Source organism: Peromyscus eremicus, chromosome 22 (genome assembly GCF_949786415.1).
Source record: "Peromyscus eremicus chromosome 22, PerEre_H2_v1, whole genome shotgun sequence".
NCBI classification, from domain to species: Eukaryota; Metazoa; Chordata; class Mammalia; order Rodentia; family Cricetidae; genus Peromyscus; species Peromyscus eremicus.
Window position 1 is genome coordinate 22,674,860 of NC_081437.1, and position 20,770 is coordinate 22,695,629.

The 20,770-nt window shown below is 45.7% G+C and overlaps 1 protein-coding gene and 1 non-coding gene across 3 annotated transcripts in view; both read right to left on the bottom strand.

The window, feature by feature from the left end:
* Znf512 (zinc finger protein 512) overlaps positions 1 to 820 on the bottom strand; it is a 54,184-nt gene extending 53,364 nt beyond the window's left edge. For both annotated transcript variants that reach the window (XM_059248389.1, XM_059248388.1), the window contains exon 1: positions 81 to 820. In XM_059248389.1, the coding sequence (XP_059104372.1) occupies positions 81 to 110 (30 nt within the window). In that variant the 5' untranslated portion in view covers positions 111 to 820. The remainder of the gene's footprint in view (positions 1 to 80) is intronic.
* A 1,823-nt stretch (positions 821 to 2,643) lies between these two features.
* Positions 2,644 to 2,812, bottom strand: LOC131897754 (U1 spliceosomal RNA). The gene has a single exon (XR_009375777.1). It is a non-coding gene; the product is annotated as a U1 spliceosomal RNA (small nuclear RNA).
* Positions 2,813 to 20,770: the final 17,958 nt, after the last annotated feature.

Below are 20,770 nucleotides of genomic sequence, written 5' to 3' on the forward strand. Positions count from 1 at the left end.
CGGGACAAAAGCAAGGGCCCTGGTGTTCTCGGCTCGACAGTTCTATCTCTAAAGTATAATGGTCACACCAAGAAACTCACGGCGGTGACTGCACCGAGTCTGGAAGACATCACTCCCCCTCCACGCCTAACAATTTCACCCAAGGGCTCCGGCCAGACCAACGCCACTTCCGCTCTCCTCGCCTCTCCCGGATGTGGTCTCGGTGGCGACCAGCCCTGTTCTGAACATCTACTTCCGCCTAGCAGCTTCCGAGGGGGCTGCAGCGGGGAAAGTCACGTGACGACTCGTCTCCTGATGCTTTTGAGACCCCGCCCTCATGGCGGCCGAGTATTAGGGAGGCCACTGGGCCTGAGGGTTGGAGCAAGTGGGCGGAGTCTGAAGATTTAAGTGAGGGGTCCTCCTGAACCCCAACCCTTGGGTTCCGGCAGTTTGCACACCTAGTCCCACCCACCCCACAAGTGATCTTATGGATGCAAATAGAGTTCGATTATTGCCCCTTTATTGATCTTAAATTACAGACCCATTCTCACTCCCCTCCAGAGAGCTCTTTCATTGCTGAGGGTGCAGGCAGTGGCTGAGCAGAAAGGGCAGCTAGGTGAAGATTTGCAGGCTATAATTAATAGAGGCAGGTCTCTCCTTATCTACTAACTTCATGTCTCCAAACTTGTCAGCTTTTGGATTTTTTGGTGTGGTCCCTAGGAGGCATAAGTCCCTAGGAGTTTATAAGTCTTAAAGTCTTTATAGACAAGCTATGTCTGGGCTTCTCCTTACCCCTGAGCCTCTCCTTGGTACTGTGATGGGGTCCCTCGTTGTGACCTTGCCGGCTCCTCTCAGAATAACTGTGTCTGTTCTCGAGGGACTGTAGTGAGTTCTCTCAGAATGACTGCGGTGGACTCTGGAAGAAGACCTATATAGCCTGGACTCTGAGGGAAGGTGGTGGACTCTCCCAGAAGAATTATGCCTTTTCCTGCCAGAGGGACTGAAAGGGGTTCTCTCAGAGAGACTACCATGGCTCCTTTCTGAAGGACTGCACCCTGTCCTCCGGATGGGACTGAGATGGCACCTTTTTGAGGGACTGTGTCCTCTTCTCTCTCGAGGACTAAGAGACCTCCTAGAGGGACTCCTAGGGCGTCTCCCAGGACTGGGTCAGCTCCTCCCTGAAGGACTGCAACCTATCCCCTTAAAGAGACTGTAATGGCTCCAGTCAGAGATACTTTGAAGGGTTCTCACAGAGGGACTACTATCCTGTCTCGGGGAGGGACTGCAATGACTCCTCTCAGAGAGATGTCTAAGGGTTCTGTCAGAGGGACTGCTATGCCTTATCTGAGAAGGACTGCAGTATCTCCTCTCAGAGAGACTTTCATGAATTCTCTCCCAAAGGATGCGATTGGTCCTTTTAAAAGGCTTATTATGGAGGGCCCTCTCCCTGAAGAAGCCATGTTGTTCTTCCTTGGGTGTGTGTGTCTCTTTACAGTGACTCTGCAGGGATCTCTTCAAATGGGAGTCAGGTTCCATTCTCTCTTGGGCCTGAAATTTGGCTCCTACTTGAGAACAGTTCTTAGACTCCAGACAGGAGATTTTATCACCATAGTTTTTCTTTGCCCTGCCTTTGACATTTTGAACTTTACTCGAAGGTTGGAGGAATGAAGTAACTTGGACAGTGACATCTCTTTCCGAAGACATGGTCTCCAATTGCAAAGGTATGGGTTGGAGAGAGCTCACTTGTTTTGCCTGTTGAGTTTGTCTACATTGGTCACCTGTTCCCTGCAATCTGTCCTCTTGCTTAGGCTTCACACCTGCTGACCTTGGCTGGGCAACTGGTGTGCTGGCTCCTTTGCTATCTCCTGCTAAACAATACTTGTTGGCTCTTTGTTTGCGGTGCAAGTATTGGGTTGACCACAAATTGTCTGGCCTTGTCCTGTCCTCAGGCTTCTGTCTAGTATAAGCCGCAATTCTATGTGCTATTTGGAATGCCTGCCTTAGGCCCTGGAAAAGCAGCTGGTAGAACTTGGGCTGGGAGGATTTCTTAGGTTGTGTCTTCGAAGAAACAGTGCTTCTTTGAACGGTTTCAGTACTCTTGCTTCTTGATGGACACATAATTCTAAAAGGACTCTTTCCTGGAACTCACTCTGTAGCCCTCACTCTGTAGCCCAGGCTGGCCTCAAACTCAGAGATCTGCCTGGCTCTGCTTCTCCAGTGCTGGGATTAAGGCGTGGTCCAACACTGCCTGGCATGAATTTCTTTTAATAAAGGAACAGTAAAACGTCATTTTGAAATCTGTTAGGTGAACTATCTTTTACTTAAAATTGGATAGTAAGGCAAATTATCTTTAAACCTGGTAAATGGAAATATAATCTAAATGATCTCAAAGCATAGTTTGGACAAAACCCTGGCAATAAGGGATATGGCAGTTTTGTCCAAAGCTTAAACATTTTAAATGTTAGGGGGCTAAGTAATGAATTGGTTATATGAAACTTAGCATACTTAGCATGTATATAAATATGATTTTGTATACATTACAGAATTTGATCATTCATGAGATAATCAAGTTTTAATTTGTATCCTAATAATTATCTCTATTAGCTTATAGCTTTGGTACAACTTATCCTTAACAGTTTACAGTTTATGTTGGCCAATCAATCAATAAGTTTTATTTCTTAATTATCTTTAATTAAAGTAAAATTATCCCCCCCCCCCCCCCGCCCGCATTTGGGGAAATCGCAGGGGTCAGCACATCCGGAGTGCAATGGCTAAGCCTCGCCCTGGGAAAACCACCTTCGTGATCATGGTATCTCCCCTGCCAGGTAAGTATAAAAGTAAACTTATTCTTAACAATTTATAAGTTAGTTGTCTTTGTAAACTTAGAACTTAGGTTTTATACCTGTCCGGTTAGCCTTAAAAATATGAAGCTTGTGGTGAAGTTATTTTAATATAGAAACAGCTCTTATTTAAAAATATGGTATATAAGGAAAATGACAATTTAATAAATCCTTTAAGGTGTATCATGAAATGAGATAAGCATGGTTAAAAAAAAAAAAAAAAAAAAAAAAAAAAACTAAAACCGAGGAGAAAAAATGTTTTGTTGTTGTAGCAGCTGCAGCCGGTTTGTCCAGTCTGTATCAAGCCAGACAGCCACCAGAAATGGAGAGGGGAGGGGAGGGGTGGAGACAGACTGAAGTGAGCTGAGATGCAGAGAGCAGACAGTTAGGTTCAGAGAGAAGGCAGATGTTGATGAATCCATACAGGTCTAAGGGCGTCCCCTCACCAGGACCTGTTTTCTTGCAATGGGTTAACTGAAGTTCTTGTACTTGGCCAAGATTTTTGTAAATTACCAAGAACTTAACAGTCAACCCAAAAGAAGAAAGAGAGAGAAAGAGACACTTTTTTTTAAATACAGCAATAGACAAGTTGGGAGTTGCCATTATTATTTTAACTGGTACTATCCGCCATGTGAGGCCTGCATTATTATTTAAATGAGGGCTGCTGGAGCAGAGCTCCTAGTTAGCTGCAGGGCAGTTTTGAAGGTTTACAGCTCAAGTTAGCCCTTAGATTCCAGTAGTTTAGCAAAAAAGGCTGTTTGTAGCAGGACACTGCTGCTACTATGGAGAACATAGTGAACTTCATTAGCTCTAGTTTACACTCTCAGGAGGTCTTGTAGTGTGATGATCTCTTTGTAAGACCCCGAATGAAGTAACAGCAGGTTTCTCCCTAGAAGGGAGGGGTTAGAATCTGTGCCGCTTATCATAGTCTGAAGGTAAGTCAATTTCATAAGGTTGGCAGCTTTTAGGGGTCCCCTAAATCTCTCCTTACGGTTTTTTAGGAGGCCTTATGGGATTAAGATAGTCTGTTGTTTCCTTATCTAAGCCTGTAAACTGACTGGAGCTGACTGAAACGCCTTCTGTAACTTCTATCAGAGGCTGTCCCCCCCTCCGTCCCCCCCCCAGCTGAGGACCGAACCCAGGGCCTTGTGCTTGCTAGGCAAGCACTCTACCACTGAGCTAAATCCCCAACCCCCAGAAGCTGTTTCTCTTCAGACTCATTCTGACAATTTGGGCGGGGGGGGGGGGGGGGGGGGGGGGGGGGAGATTCATGGCTACTCACCCTTCCAAACGGGGGGCGGGGTTGGTGTCCCCGGGATCTGCAGCATCCTTCAGTGAAGACTGTAGCTGATACTCCAGAGGTCTCCAAAAATTGTACCTCTCGAAGAGTTGAGCCTCTAACTGGGCAACCCTCTGTGAAGCGATACCTCGCTCCCTGGATATGCTCCAAACCTTACTTATCAGTCCGTCCCCCCCAACCTAAACATTTAAATCTGTTCGTGGCGTCAGGTATCGGAGACTATGGGGGTCCAGCCCCTCAATAGTCCCCTCATTTTGAAACCAATGTCCAATTTGATGAACCAATGAGTTTTGTGTTGGGGTCACTAACAAGAGCATGGGTGAGTGGTGACTTAGAAGGAGCAGGGGTTGTTGGTTTTTAAAGTGGTGGCAGTGCAATGTTAGCAGCGCTGTTACCCTGCGAGAAAAGTCACGAGGTATGACAGAACCCATTAGTAATAGTTTATTGGGGGAAGAAGACAGAAGGGGTGCTCAGGCCTGTGGAAGACACATGCAGAGAGAGGGGAAGGAGGAGTCTGTGACCGGTGTCGTAAGGATTCCCCTGCACATGCACATGGGTTTATGGAGCTAAGCCATGCATGCACATAGATTGCATGATCACACTGTGCACAAATTACGTGATCACACAGCACACAGATTACGTAGGACGTAAGGCCCCTTACTTGGCTACTGAACTGCATGTGCGGTCATTTAGCCAGGAATGCCAACATTCCAGGCTCTTTGCTTGTTATAAAAAAGGGTGGGTGAATAGGAATAGGGGTGCTGTGTCTCCCAAGAACTGCTTCCTGACTTGGTGGGCATCGGTTAACTCTTGAGGGGTAGGGAAGGGAGCTTCTGAAGTAGCCAGCCGTCCTGGGGGTAATGGATTGTCCTCTGCTGCTTTGGAATTGTCTGGCGAGGTGCTGTCCAGGTGGATTCAAGCTGGCTCCAGAGCTCGCTGACCTGTCCAGGTGGATTCTCTGGAGCTCAGAAGAATTTTTAAACATATTAAGAGGTATCCACGGGAAATTTAAAACCTTAAGCTGGTGACCATGATGTTACAATGTTTAGTACTCTGCTATATTGGATATTGGTTGGTGTTAGTGAGAGAGAGAGGGAGATAAAGGGAGAGAGATATTTGGAACATGCTTTTAATTTTTACCTGAGGTACACCTTACCTGAGACAGATTTTAAGGCACCTATTTCCTTTATTAGTTTAGCATCCAGTTTGACTGTTACTGTTCCTTACTGCCTGGATATATCTGGTGGTTCTCATCCTCCAGCTCTATGGTGGCCCTGTAACAATTAGCTGAGTAGTTAATTAGGAGAGGGAACCAGGAAGGAAAAGCTTGTGGGTTGGGACCTCATTGTTCTGGAACTGGTGGCAAGGCAGTGCATCCTGGTGTCCTCTGGAACTTGAGAGAGAGAGAGAGAGAGAGAGAGAGAGAGAGAGACAGAGAGACAGAGAGAGAGAGAGAGAGAAGAGGAGAGGAGAGGAGAGGAGAGGAGAGGAGAGGAGGAGAGGAGAGGAGGAGAGGAGAGGAGAGGAGAGGAGAGGAGAGGAGAGGAGAGAAGAGAGCGAGCGCAGGGCCCCGTCTGTGTCACTGTGCATGAGGAGGAGAAGAGGCCCTGCTGACAGGTATGGAATGAGGCAAATGGGGAGCAAGTGAAATAAAGCTCCTTTCTTAGCTAGAAAATCTCTTCCCATTAGGGGCACAGGGCAGGTTGGCACAACTGAAAATGTGTGGGTGAGAGGAATACCCTTGAAAATGCAGTGAAGTGGTGAGGTCTGGAGAGGTGGGACCCCAAAAACTCCCTCAGGACTGAGTAAGTGGCTCAGTGTCCAAGAGGAAGGAGTGGATCGCCCCATGCTGTAATGGCTCTCTCAGGTTCCCTGTGAGCCCATGGCCAAGCCTAGGTGGTTTTGGTCTGATGCTCCCATGCCATGAGGTGCACGAAGGCCATCAGCTCACCAGTGTTCCTCTTGGTGCCACTTCGAACAAGGCTCATTTGATGGCCCCAGGGGGCAGGGCACACACTAGCCTGCCTGGCCTTTTTTTTTTTTTTTTTTTTTAAAGATTTATTTATTATGTATACAGTGTTCTGCCTGCATGTATGTCTGCAGGTCAGAAGAGTGCACTAGATCTCATTACAGATGACTGTGAGCCACCATGCGGTTGCTGGGAATTGAACTCAGGACCTTTGGAAGAGCAGTCAGTGCTCTTAACCTCTGAGCCATCTCTCCAGCCCCTGCCTGGCCTTTTTCACCACACATTTAAAACAGGGACCAGGAAGCCTCTGTGCAGCTGCTCGGATAGTATGTGCCAGCGTTTGGCCATTCTGTTCACGGGCTTTCTCATCTCTCCCGTGGTACCTTAAAATGCCACAGCTGAGCCTCTGCCTGTGGGGTCAGGGGCCTCCTCTCCAGATGCTTAAGTTAGCCCTGATGCCAGGAAGCTCTGGGAGACACGAGACAGGTTTTATTCCGTATCTTGAATTATGTGTTTTTAGATTTTGATGGATTACATGCTTGAGGGAAGCCAAAGGAAGACCCGCCAGGAGGCAGGTTGTAAACTGATGTCTGGCTATAGAGCCACCTGGGCTTTATACTCCCAATGTGATCATGAGCTCCTTTGCATGTGTCCTAGCCTGCTTCCAGACCTGTCTGTGCTTCTCAGGGCAGCTTGAGAACCAGTGAGAGGAAGAGACTGGGAGGAGCTAAGGTGAGAGCCAGAGTTGGGCAGAAGTGGCCGCCTGATACTGGAGAGCCTGCCCAACACCAGAGAGCAGAGCACAAGTCAGATAGGCGGAAGTGGTTGCATGTGGCACAGAAAGAATCAGAAATGGGGAGGGAGGAGGGTTCAGAGCATAGGTACAAAGCTTGGGGATAAGGTAACTCTTTTCATTTGCCCATTTGCTGGCAGAAGGTAGATAATTCACGTGAAATATCGGGGTCCAAGCAGCCATTATGTGGCCATATTTATTGGTATATTTAAGGCATTTCTCAGAGGAGGAGTGAGACCAAGAGGAGGAAGCCTTATGTCCCATGACTGCAGCTGAGAGAAAAAAAATAAAATAAAGAAACAGGATCAGACTCCAGTCCTGGGTATCCCTGAGGTTGGAGAAGAATCTGTGAATCAGCACAAGTTACCTCAGCCTTCGTCAAGATGGAGGTAAGGGCTGGGAGTTTACACAGCCCGAGGACCCCCAGGGTTCGGCAGCCAGAAATGTATCTCAGGATGTAGTCATGGGAAAATGGCAAGGGAGTGAGTGGAAGGGAAAACTCACTGACTGGAGAGGCAATGTTGTGCAGAGCAGTCCTGTGGCCAGGCAAATGAAAAAAATGAGCAGTCGTAGATGGAGCAAAACCTCGGCACAAGTTCCCGGGCACAGAGCTCCAGGAGGGCTTGCTTCATCGCACACTCTAATGTTGGCTTTAATGCAGTGGAGACAGCATGCTGTTACCGTACAAGAACAGCCACAAGGCATGATAAAACCCAGTATAAGAATTTTATTAAAAGGGGGAGACAGGAAACAATGTGACCAGGCCTGTGGAAGATGTGCAGCGAGAGAGATGGGAGAGAAGGTGAAGAAGAGGAAGAGGAGGAGCCTGTACTGGCTTCTTAAGGATTCCCCTGCACATTCATGATCACACTGCGTAGGAATTTCGTAGGGTGTAAGGCCCCTTACTTGGCTACTGATCTGCACATGTGCGGTCACTTAGCTGGGGAGTGGCCAGAATTCCAACAACCTGTTCCCTGCAATCTGTCCTCTTGCTTAGGCTTCACACCTGCTGACCTTGGCTGGGCAACTGGTGTGCTGGCTCCTTTGCTATCTCCTGCTAAACAATACTTGTTGGCTCTTTGTTTGCGGTGCAAGTATTGGGTTGACCACAAATTGTCTGGCCTTGTCCTGTCCTCAGGCTTCTGTCTAGTATAAGCCACAATTGTATGTGCTATTTGGAATGCCTGCCTTAGGCCCTGGAAAAGCAGCTGGTAGAACTTGGGCTGAGAGGATTTCTTAGGTTGTGTCTTCGAAGAAACAGTGCTTCTTTGAACGGTTTCAATACTCTTGCTTCTTGATGGACACATAATTCTAAAAGGACTCTCTTCTGGGGTTTCACTATTTTTGTAGAGCTTTGTGTTTTGTGTTTTAAGTCCCTTGACGGTTTCCTTCATTGGATAGTTTAAGTCAAAGGTCTTTTTGAGGCTTGATTTCGACCATTTTTCTTCCTGATTACTTTCAAAGCCACTCTTGGATACAGAGTGAAGCTGACGGAATTCATGGTGCTCAGAGTCTTTGGCGTCTGTCTGGCGGACCACCCCATGGCTTCTCCATTGTTCTTTTCTAATGTGCACTTGTACACAAGCCTGGGAAGATCGGGCCTGGAAATCTCTTGGAGTAGTTGGACTCTTGGAAGCTGGAGGATAGATTTTAGCTTTCCTTCGTGATGGTGATGTAGTGCTCTTCCATATATCTGCTCTTTTTCTCCCACGATGCTTTGAGACTTGAGGTCTTTTCCCAGTTCCCAGTCTAAAACCAAGATGCAACCGAATCTCACCATGGCCTTCACGGGTGCTTAAAAGGTGGATCTGTGGGTAGACAAGAAGATATAGACCAAAAGCAGACTGTAACTTATGACAGCAATTAATTCCTGAACATCGGCCACACTGCAAGCACATGGGATATTTCAGGACAAGACCTGATGAGAAAGGTGGAGGGACATTGTGGGGTACTTGACTCTCTAAGAGTTTTGCTGCTATTTTTAGCTGTAGATCTTTTAGCAGATGGAGCTGTTCTGAGATATCCCTCTTGGCCTGGGAAAGACACCTTGCCTTGAGGGAGTGGTGAGAGTCAAAAGTCCTTGTCGGTGAATCACTCTGTGGGTCTTTACTCTGGTCACTGGAAACAGGGTCTTCCCTATTATAAAGTATCTTGAGAGAAGACTCCGGCTTCATTAAGGCAGGAAACTGGGCCCTTGTACACGAGACAGACACGTTCTGAGTCACTTCCTCAAATATATCACTGAGTTTTGAGTTTGTTTTCTTTATTCCCAATCTGGTACCGCAGTATTGCTGTAATATGGAAGATGTGGATCCACGTGTCCACCTCTTTAAGGACATTTTTTCCTCATGACGACGGCATAAAATATGTCTCTGAATATAGTTTCTGACCACTGAAGTCTGTGAAATCGTCCTAGGACCCCTCTCTAGTAGGCTCTGGGAAAATGCCATCAGTTCAGCTGGAACCCCAAATAAACTCTGAATAAATCGGCAGATATCCATCCTGGCTTCTTCTGTTAAAAACGGCTGAAAACAAAGCTTCCTTTCCATAGTGGTTCCCAGAACATTTCCCAGCATCAGCATATTGGAGAGATACTTCCTAGGGAGTCTCTGCCTACGGACATGACTTTCCCAGACATTCTGTTGTCTACCCAGGAAAGAACGGATAGAATTTCTTTGAACCCCTAATTCTGCCTGAAACTCCGAGGGTAGTAATCTCAGTGGATATGGAGAATAGCTCTGGAATGAATTCCCAAATTCCTCCATTTGTTTCTTTTCAGTTGCTTCCTTGGATAGGACATCCATTTCCCAGATGTCAGGATATAGGGTTCCCACAGTGTTCCCAATATCAGAGGGAAGAACCAAGGGAAGGGCTGATGAATGGAACATAATAGTGTCTGTACAGGACTCTGGAGACGGCAAAATACCAACAGCAAAGTTCTTCATAGGCAAGGCTCTTAATACCTCCGGCATTCCAGAACCCTGAAGGGGTCCTAACTCAGTTGTTTTGACAGAACTTGAAATAAATGGGATTGAAGGGCTGGGTATGAACCTACAGAAGGAATTCTGTGCTTGTAACTTTTCTGATGTTATCATTTCTGAGTCTCTATCCTCACACACCCGTCTTTGATTCAAATCCTCAATTTCCATTACTTTAGGAGATTCTGTTCTGATCCCTAGAGATTTTTCAGCCTGAAGCCTTTGCTCGTGAGTTAATACTGGAGGTTCCTCAAGTGGAGATGTTTGCTCTAAGATTAATTCTGCAAAATTCTCTTGAATATTTGCCCTTGGAGTTTGTTCCATACGTTTTACCATGTCTTGAAGATGTGGTCTTGGGAGAAAATTCAAACCATCCATTACTTTAATGTTAGATTTTGTGGCAACTCCTATTGGTTCTATAGCCTGAGGATTTGGTCCTGGAGCCAGCTCTTCAGATTTTACAATCAGAAGCAGTGGTTTGGGAACCAATATAGTCTTTATAACTTGAAAGCCTGGCAACTGTATTGTTTCTAAAATTTGATGTGTTGGTGCTGAGATTAATTTTTTGGATTGAACATTTTGTAACCAAAGGCTTGAAGCAAATTCTGACATTATCACATCGTGCAGTTTGGGAGTCAAGTCAGTATGTTTTGACCCTTGAGAAGCTGGCTCTGGTATCATCACAGATTCTATAACTTGAAACGGCGGTCCAGGGATAACTTCCACAGATTCGGAAACTTTGGGGAGAGCAGCTGACTGAGAAACATGATGCCGTGTCTTTGCTGATTCTGTCCCTTGACCTAGCTGCTTTGGACTGATCGTTATAAAATTTATCATTTGATCCAGTGATTCCATTGGAGTTATGTTTAAAGTTCCCAGGCTTGCACCCTGGGGCTTTGTTAGCCTACTTGCTACCTCCCCTGGTTGCCATGACTCAAAAGTGAGCTCCTCATAGTCTGTATCTTCCACAACTTGACTCGTTTGCTGGGTTGACAAATCTAAGGATTCTTCTATTTGCAGCCATGGCTTAGAGGTCAAACTTACATATTCAGGAATCTGAGGTTCTTGCCCTGGTGTTATCCCTGAAGCAGAATCTGGAATGTGATAGCATGGCCTTGGTGGCCATGCTACAGAGTGTTCCCTTTGGGATTTTTTCCCAGAGCTCACCACCACAGGTCCTAAGTCTTGAGGACACGGCCTTGGAGATTTTTCTACATGTCCAGTCTCTCTATTTACTCGATTTGAAGTCACACTAAGAAATTCTTTCCCTGGTCTTACCTCACAATTTAGCATCCTTACTTCTGCAACATGATTCTTGAGGTCGAGGGTCATTCTATCAGACTCTGTGGCTTGTTCTGTTGGTAACTCCTTGAAATCTTTAAATTGAGGCCACAAACAAGGCAGCAACTGCAGAGTTTCTGGGCTCCAGTAGCTTCTCTGTGGGGATAGTTCTGAGGACTTTGAATCTGGATCACTTAGTGTTGGAGTCAGATCAACAGATTCTGGTCCTTGAAGATCTAGCTGCTGAGGCATCCCTAATGATTCTAGGCCTTGATCTGTTGGTTTGGGGGTCAACCTCATAGATTTCTCTGTTGTTTCTGGGCTTTTATGTCCCAACCCTTTTGTCATTTCTGAAGACCCCGCATCTTGATAAACTGGTAGTGAAATAAAATCCACCAATTTAGAGACTTGGTGCCTCATCTTCTCAGCATAGTCCTGCAACTGGTGCCCTGGTCTATATATCACTTGAGAGGATTCTATGATTTGATCACGTGTTTGGGGATTTTGGTTCCCAGGTGTCACATTTTGAAGGAACGGTCTTGGTGATAACCCCACAGAGGTTCCAGTTTGTGGCAGAGACACCGATGACAATTTCACATGGTTTATACTTTGCCACTTCGGCTCTGAAGTAAATTCCATCGATTTCATGCATTGTTGCTGTGATTCCGGAATCAAATTTGAAAATTTGACACTAGACAGTGCTGGTCCTGCTAACAAGTTCCCGGTGGACTCTGGGGTCGATACCACTGGTTTCTCATTTAAAGGAAACTGTTGGCAATCCATGCTTTGCTGTTGGGAGCCTAGTCTCAGCTGCATAGGCTTTCTTTCATGAACACAAGGCTTCGGTGCAAAGGAAGTCTTACTATGTTGAGAACAGTGGCATGGAGCGAACTCTAAAGGGTTCACACTTGGAGTCGGTGAGCCTGGCTTCAACTTCACAGATCTAACTTTTTGAAAACAAGGTTCTGGTGAAAATTCCTTACTTCTCACGTCCTGCAGACCGCAGCCAGGTGTCACTTTTACAGAATTTGTCAAACAAAGCAATGGCTGGTTGCTCATCTCTGGAGACATTCTATCTTCAGGCAGTGGGGTTGGTGAAACTCCCACAGATTTTACACCATTTGACGGAGGCCTCAAAGTAAATGTGGGTTGTGCAGTTTCCTGCCACGACCCAAGTTGGTTCTTCAAAAATGGGATCTGTTGAAACTCTGCCCCTACCATTAAGTGAGATGACCCTGGAGTTGATTCAAGCTTCAAATCTTGCACGTGTTGTCCTTTCTTAACTATTATAGGCATCTCTCTTTGAATTCCTGTCCCTGAGTTCGACTCAGAACTTGGCCCTGGGGTGTATGCAGAAGAATTCACACACCGAGGCCTTGGGCCTGGGGTGCATACAGAAGAATTCACACACTGAGGACTTGGTCTTGGGGTGAATACAGAAGAATTCACACACTGAGGACTTGGGCCTGGGGTGCATACAGAAGAATTCACACACTGAGGACTTGGTCTTGGGGTGCATACAGAAGAATTCACACACTGAGGACTTGGGCCTGGGGTGCATACAGAAGAATTCACACACTGAGGACTTGGCCCTGGGGTGCATACAGAAGAACTCATACACTGAGGACTTGGCCCTGGGGTGTTTACAGAAGAATTTGCATCTTGCCAGTTTGGCTCATGAATGCCCCCAGTAGAATCTACACATTGCAAGTTTGGTCCTAAAATGCGTGCAGAAGAACTCATTCCATGCAAATGTGGCCCAGGATTGCACACAGATTTTATACATTGAGGGTCTGGCTCTGGAATGCATGCAGAGGAATTTATGTCTTGCAAATATGGCCCACGTTTACACCCACTGGAGTTTATATATTGAGAATTTGCATTGGGAGTGCATGCAGAATTCACGTCTTCCAAGTGCTGCCCCAGGCAGAACACCTTAGATTTTATACTTTGAAGGTCTGGAACAGGGTGCGACTCAGACAATTCTACATTTTGTGTTCTGGTGTTGGATGCCATAACATTTTTACAGTGAATCTGTGCCCCTGCACTCGGGTCACAGGATGCCCTACCTTGCAGTCTAGGCTTATGCTTGAATTTTAGAGACAGCTCATCTGGCAGCTTAGTTTCTGTGAGCCCCTCAAAAGGTATTATCTCTGGCAAATGTGGCCCAGGGTTGCCATCTAAAGACTGAGGACTTGTTCCCAGGCCCAACTCAGAGGACATCACATCTTGCAACGGTTGCTCTGAATTGAATTCCGTAGATTTCAGGTCTTGAAGCTTTGTACATAATTCTGATGACTTGATATGCTGCAAATGTGGCTCATCCCTGAACGCTATCTGTTTTATTTTTTGAAGTTGTTGCTTTTGACTTAATTTGTGAGACTTCCGATCTCGCTTCTGGTTTCTGGCATTGAGTTCAGAAGGCACCACTCTATAAATCTTTGAGTCTGAGGCCTGCTTAGAGAAGCCCACAAACTGTGATTCTGAACCATGATTGATCCCTGTATCCTTCATTGTGTGGACATATGTGGGCTCAGACTTCACACCTTTCAACTTTGATACACAGTTGACTGACTCAGGTTTCATACCTTGAAGGTGTAATTCTGGTGTTAACATAGTTAATTTCCTGTCCTGTAAATGAGCGGTTTCCAACTGCAAAGGTTCCCTGTCAAGTGCCTTACCAAATGTCCATTTTAAAGATTTTACATCTTGCCACAGTGGCTGATACACAAAGCCTACGGGTTTCTCTTTTTGAAGTTTGTCCTCTGAAATCACTTCGGAAGACTTCATACCCTGTGAGCATAGGCCAGGACTGACCTCCATAGATCTTCCATATTGAAGCTTTGTCCCCAGAATTGACTGAGAATATTTCTCATCTTGTAACTGAGGGCCTGAGTTTAACTTCCCAGATTCCCCATTTGGGGGCTTGGACTCCACTGTCACACCTTGTAACTTTGGGCCTTGATTAAACTCTACAGACTCCTTAGCTAGGAGCCTTTTCCCTTGAACCAACTCAGACGGCTTTTTATTTTGTGTCTGTGGTCCAGAATTGAGGTCTACCGCTGTCACACCTTGGGATTTTATCTGTGTTACCACCTCAGAAGATTTTATACTTGTGACATGTTGTCCCATAGAGTTCACACCTTGAAGTTTCATGCCCATGATCAGCTCAGGATATTTCAAATCTTGTAAAGGGGGGCCTGAGTCCAGCTCTACAGATTTTGTACCTAAGAACATCTTCCTCGGGGTGAAATCATGTTTCTTACCTTGTAACTTTGAACTAGGTTTGATTTCTACAGATTTCATACCATGAACCCTCTTCCCTGTAATGACTTCAGATGTCATACCTTGTAAGTGTGGTCCAGGACCAAAGTCCACAGACATGACATCATGGACCTTTATACCCATGATTGTCCTTGAAGATTTCAGATCTTGTAACAGCGGGGCTGATTCCCAGTCTTCCATTTCCATTTCTTGAGGCTTTGTCCTCAGAAATGAGTTAGATTTTATACCTTGCCACTGTGGCCCAGGTTTACAGCCTAGTTTGACACGTCGAGTTTTGGTACCCGTAGCTAACTCAATACATGGTTTACCTTTCATCTGTGAGCTGCAACTTAACTTAGTACATTTCATATTTGGGGACTCTGTTTCAGGTGTCAAGTCAGAACATTTTGCACATTGCCACTGGGACCCAGAGCTCTTCTCAGATTTCATACCTCGAGGCTTTGCCTGAAGTGCCAACTCAGAAGATTTTCCACATTTCAACTCTACATTGTTTTGTGATTGTGGCCTTTGGCTTATTGCTCCATATTTCACTTCTGAGGACTGTGACTTTTGTTTAAACACTGAAGGTGTCACAGCTCGAGGCTGTGTTCCTGGGGATGACCCTAAGGGATTCACTTCCTGAGGTTGTATTCCAGGGTTCAATCCAAGAGAGCTCCTGTCTTCTAAGCAAAACCTGGATTTGAGTGACAATTTTATATTATTGATCTTTGACCTTAAGGTTGGGTCACATGCTTTCGTATTTCTAAACTGTTGCTCAGAGTTAAAATCAATACTTTTGGACCTCTGAGACTGATGTTCCTGGGTTGACCCTGAAGGTTGTTTGCCTTGTGACTTCAGCCTCGTAGTCAACTCATCGGATGTCTTCACATCTAGTTGTACTGAGGGTTTTAACTCTTTAGCTGTGACATCCTGAGGTGGTAACCTAAGATTCAGTGTAGTTTTATTAACTTGATAGTCAGACAGTGGTATCCAAAGATCAGATTTTGTATTTTCAAGCTGTGGTCCCTGAAGTAATGCCATACTTTTCACACACTGAGGCTGTAGCTCTGAGGTTGATGTGATGTTTTCCCCTTCTTGTAGCTGTGGTCCTGGGGACAACTCAGGGGTCTTCACACACTGTACTTGTGGCCCAAGGTTAAAATCCACGGATTTTTTTCCTTGAGGTTTTGGCCCTAGAGCCATCTCTGATGTCTCCCCACCTCTCAGCTGTATGGATGGTTTCCGTTCTGTAGATTTGACACCTGGAGATGGTGACCCACTATTGAATTTTAAAAATGTCACACCGTGGAATTCAGGTCTTGGTGTCCACTGGATAGATCTTTCTACCTGTGTCTCTTTGTTTAGCTGATCAGTTTTGATCCCTTGAGGCTGTGGCTCGGAAGTTAAGTTCAAAGGTTTAGTTTTCTGCAGCCCTAGTGCTAACGCAGAGGTTTTTACTTGATGTAACTGTGACTCAAGATGAAACTCTCTGGATTTTTCTCCTTGAATTTTTGACCTGACAGTCAATTCCGATGACCTCACACACCTCCGTTGTGTAGCCGGCTTCAATTCTGTAGGGCTGGCACTCTGAGACTGTAACCTAAAGTTTGACCCTATACATGTCTCCCTTTGAAACTCAGATACTGGAATCCACTGCACAGATTTTGTACCTCCAATTTGTGGTTCAGTATTTAGTGCCACAGTTCTCCCATCTTGAAGCGGTGGCTCTAACATTGGCTCTATGTCTTTCACTTGGTACACCTGTGATTCTGGAGTCAATGGACAAGGTTTCATATTCGGCACCTGTGGCCCATATTGGACCTCTTGAGCTTTTACATTATGAACAACTGGTTCAGGAGCCAATTCAAATGAGGGTGTATCTTTACATTGTAGTTTAGAGTTGAGCTGTATGGGTTTTCTACCTGCAGGTTTGGGTTCTTGATCTGACCCCATAGACAACATACCTTCCGACTCCAACTGTTTGTTCAGCCGGTTGAACAGCTCACCTTTCCACTCTGCTGTGCTTATGTGGTCATCCTGTCCGGGCTCAAGAGTTAAATCCATGGGTGCCCTCCCTTGATACTGTTGTGTTGAGACTAAATCCATGAATTTTACTCCTTGGATCCCTTGTGCTTTGGCTTTATTCACAGGTTTTAGACTTTGCTGCTTCAGACATGAGATGATCACACGTTTGCTGTCTTGTGTTTGTGGCCGTGAAGTCAGTTCCTTGGGTTTTACATCTTGTAGATGAGGCCCTTGCAACACCTCCATAGGTTTATCTTGAAACAGCATCCCTGGTGCAAAAGTCACGGGACTCTCCCCTTGCTTCTTTGGTTCAACCAACCCCACAGTTTTCAAATCTTGAATTCTTGAACCTGGGATGAACTTCACAGATTTCATACCATCTGACTGGGAACTACTTGGGGATATCACTGTAGATTTTATCCTCTCTAGACATTGTCCTAGAGTTAAGACTGCAGATTTCCTGTCTTCTAACTGTGGTTCTGAAGGGGGTAACTCATATTTTAAACCTTTCAAGGTGGAGCCCGGAGGCAGCTCCTCACGTTCCTTATCTCCTGCTTGTATCCCCGGGGTTGACAGCATAGATATGATTTTCCCCAGCTCTGACGTTGACCTTAACTCCATAGATTTCCTGTCTTCCAAATGAGGCCCTTGCTTTAACTCTTCTTGCTTTGAGGCTGTGATCTTCTCTACAGGTTTTATGTGTTCCAAATGCTGTCTGTGGATCAATGTAGAAGATTCTACACCTTGTGCCTGTGTTCTTCTGATCAACTCAGAATGATCTGCACCTGCCAAGTGTTTCCCAGGAGTCAGTTTCTGTGACTCTGCATTTGGTATCTGTGGTTCAGATGCTAGTTTATAAGACATTTTGCCTTCAAAGTTTGGTACTTGATTCCCTGTGACATATTTTATATCTTTAAAGGGTGGCTCTTGTACTATTAACTCTGGCTTCATCCCTTGCCTCTCTGACTGTGTGGTCAACTCAAATATTTTTACACACTCTAACTGTGGCCCTGAGTTTAACTCTGAAGTCTTCACACCTTGAGGTTGAGTTCCTGGAATTACATCGAAACATTTGACATCCTGCAGCCATGGCCCCGAGTTAAAACTCACCTGCCTTGTGTCTTGTAGCCCTGGAGTCGCTTTTGCTGATTTGTGATCATGTATCCCTAACCCTGGAGTCATAGGACTCATACCATGAGACCATGGTCCTGGAGTTTGCTCCCCAAATTTGACTCTTTGATATTTCCGCCCAAAAGCCAACTCAGAAAATTTGGTATCTTGGTGCCACAGTCCTGGATTGACCTGCTTAGCTATCACTCTTGGATGTTGTAGTTCAGAGGCTGGGATTGGGCGTTTCATGCTGCAAAACTCTGATACTTCCGGAGGCAACACAAGCTTCTTATCTTCAACCTGTGTCTCTTGGCTGAATGGCAAAGACGATTCTGGCATCAATCCCTGAGGCTTCCTATCTTGAAGCTCAACACCTGGCATGAACGTTACACATTTGAAACCTTGGTGCTTGGGCTCTGGGATAGCATCAGAGAATCTCACATGTTGCAAGCATGGTCTTATGTTTACGTCAACCGGCTTCCCGTGTTGTGGTTGTGGCTGTGGTTCTGGAAGCTTTGGCCCTAGGATAAAATCTGATGATGTGGTTTCTGGCCCCAGGGAACATGGTATTTCATCATGAGATTTCACACCATAATGTGGGGGGCCTGAGATGAAATTTACTGGGTTTTCCCCTTGAAGAAGTAGCCCTTGATATAACATTGGAAACTGGACACTTTGCAATTTTGGCCCTGGAATCAATTCCGATTTGACACTTGGCTGCTGGGGGCCTAGATTTAAATCCACAGATTTCACATTTGGGGGCTGTGTCCCCTCAATCCGTTCCTTTGGTGATAAACTTTGTAGACGTGGCTCTGGTTTTGTCTTTTCAGGATCTACCTCTGCTGCAGATGATGGTTGTATTACATTTACTGAGTTTTCATTTTGCAACTGTGATTCTCTATCCATTTGCCTAGACTTTACTTCGTGGAGCTGTGGCTTTGGGATCACATCTTTAATATGTGGTTTGGGTCCTGCAGTTAGTCCTGTAGGTTCCACAACTTGTAAGGGTGGTTCGGTGATTACTTCTGCAGACTTCAAATTTTGGGCAAAGGACTCTGATTTCTCACCTTGCACTCCTGATTCTAGACTAAACTCCAGAGATCTCACTTCTGAATACAGGTCTATGATGGTTCCCTGGGTATCATCGACTTTAGAGACTGTCAATCTGAAGGTCTCTGTGTCTTCATGTTCTGGTTTCAGAGTTCTTTCTGATGGGTTAGTAACTTCTGCACACGGTTCTGGAGGCACCTGAACAAACTTCACATCTGGGGCCTGTGGCTCTGGGGCCATCACTCCTGAGGTCATAGTTTGCACTTCTGAATCTAGCAGCAAATCCAGAGTATCTTTAATTGCACTTCCTGATTCTGGAGTCTCTTCCATCTCTTTTACAACTTGGGTCCCAGGTTCAAGAGTATCTTGGAGTGGTGGTGAGCTCATCTCCACAGATTCTGAGGTCTGGCTCAATGGTGCTGGAGTCATCCCTAATGATGATTGTGGCAATGGAGCAGATTCTTCCACCTGCTGGCAAGGTTCAGAGGTCACTCTTGCTTCTGAGGCTGGATGTTGTAGGGTCAGTCCTTCAGGTTCTAGGAAATGATAACTTGGTTTGGGGGTCGCTTCTAAAGGTTTTGTTGCATAAAAGTGTGTGCTTGGGATCAGTTCACCAACTTCCGTACTCTCCACCAGTGCCTCAGGAATTAGATTCCTACCTTCTACCAATGGAGTCTCTGTATCCTCAAGCAATGGTACAGGGGCTATCTTATCAGAGCCGGTGCTTTGAGTCAACTCCACCATTTTTATATCTCCTTGTATGTCCTGTGATAGGGCTGAAAGAGCTTCTTCCATTCCTTGAGACTGAGAATCGGGCATCCAATGTACTGACTTATTATTTTGCAATTGTGGACCTGCCGCCAACCCAGCAGACTTTTTGTTTTGGTGTTGTGGTTCAACTGTCAGTTGGCCAGATTTCACATCTTGAAACTGAGACTCAGGGGCCGATGGCACAGATGTCTCACTTTGCAGTTGTGGTATGGGGGTTAATTCCTCATATTGTGTATTCTGCTGATGCAGTTCTGGGGCCAAATCTATACATAACACTGTTGAGGTTGGTGGTCCATATTTTTCGATTTGTGGGACTAAATCTGTGGTTATGTCCACAGATTTCACACTTTGCAATCTTGGATCTGGGATTAGGTGCTCAGATTTTACATTCAGTAGTTCTGGGGGAAAGTCCATTGAATCCCTCACCTTAGGCTGTGGGATTGTGCTCCCCCCCAAATATTCCATTTCCTGTAGCAGTGGTATGACTGGCACTACTTCAGCTTCTGGAACTTGATGCTTTTGGCCCCTTCCTATAGGTACTGCACCTTGATCTGGTGGTGCTGGGATTGTTTTCCTGGATTCCATTATTTGATGATGTGACTTTGGAGTCAGTGACACACACTCTGTGCCTTGAGGTTGTGGCGTAGTCCCCACGGAGTCTTCAACTTGACCCTGTAACCCAGAAGTCAATTGCAGAGACTCTTTAGTTTGAGGCTCTACAATTTGTAGTGGTGTGATCATTCCCGTCGGAGATGCCTGGACTGGCAGGGTCACCTTTAGAGCATGCAGGGACTGACATGACGGTAGTAGGTCATCAGTCATTCCTGATGGTTCCAGTACTTTAGATGGTGGCTGTGGGGGTACGCTTCTAGATTCTACAGTTCCTGCTAGGACAGTAGTAGTCGGAACATCTGGTTGAGCTGACACTGGGGTCAAATTTTCAGCTGGAGGCTGTGAGCCTCGGATCAAAGCCCTAGATTTAGTAATGTGTGGCTGTCCTAGTGGAAATATCTGCATGACATCCATGGCTTGTTTTGCCACTGGAGACACTTTTGTATCTTCAGTGGCTTCAGGCAGTGCACTTGAGCTAATTTCCATTGCATTTTGATGTACTGGACTGGGAGTAATCCTGATGTGTTTTGAGGCTTGATTCTGTGACCCCAAGGTCATGGTCAGTGTTCCCATGTCTTTATGCTGAGGCTGGGGAATCATTTCCACAGCTTCCACAACTGTCTGCTGTGGCCCTCGACTCATACTTCCTGGTCTTATGGCTTGATAGTTATGCAATGTATCCATCTTCACTGATTCCATGACTTGGTATTGTGGCTGTGGGGCTACTCCTACTGGTTCTATGCCATGTGGACTTAATTTGTCAATCATCTCCATGGAATCCGTGACGTGAAACAATGT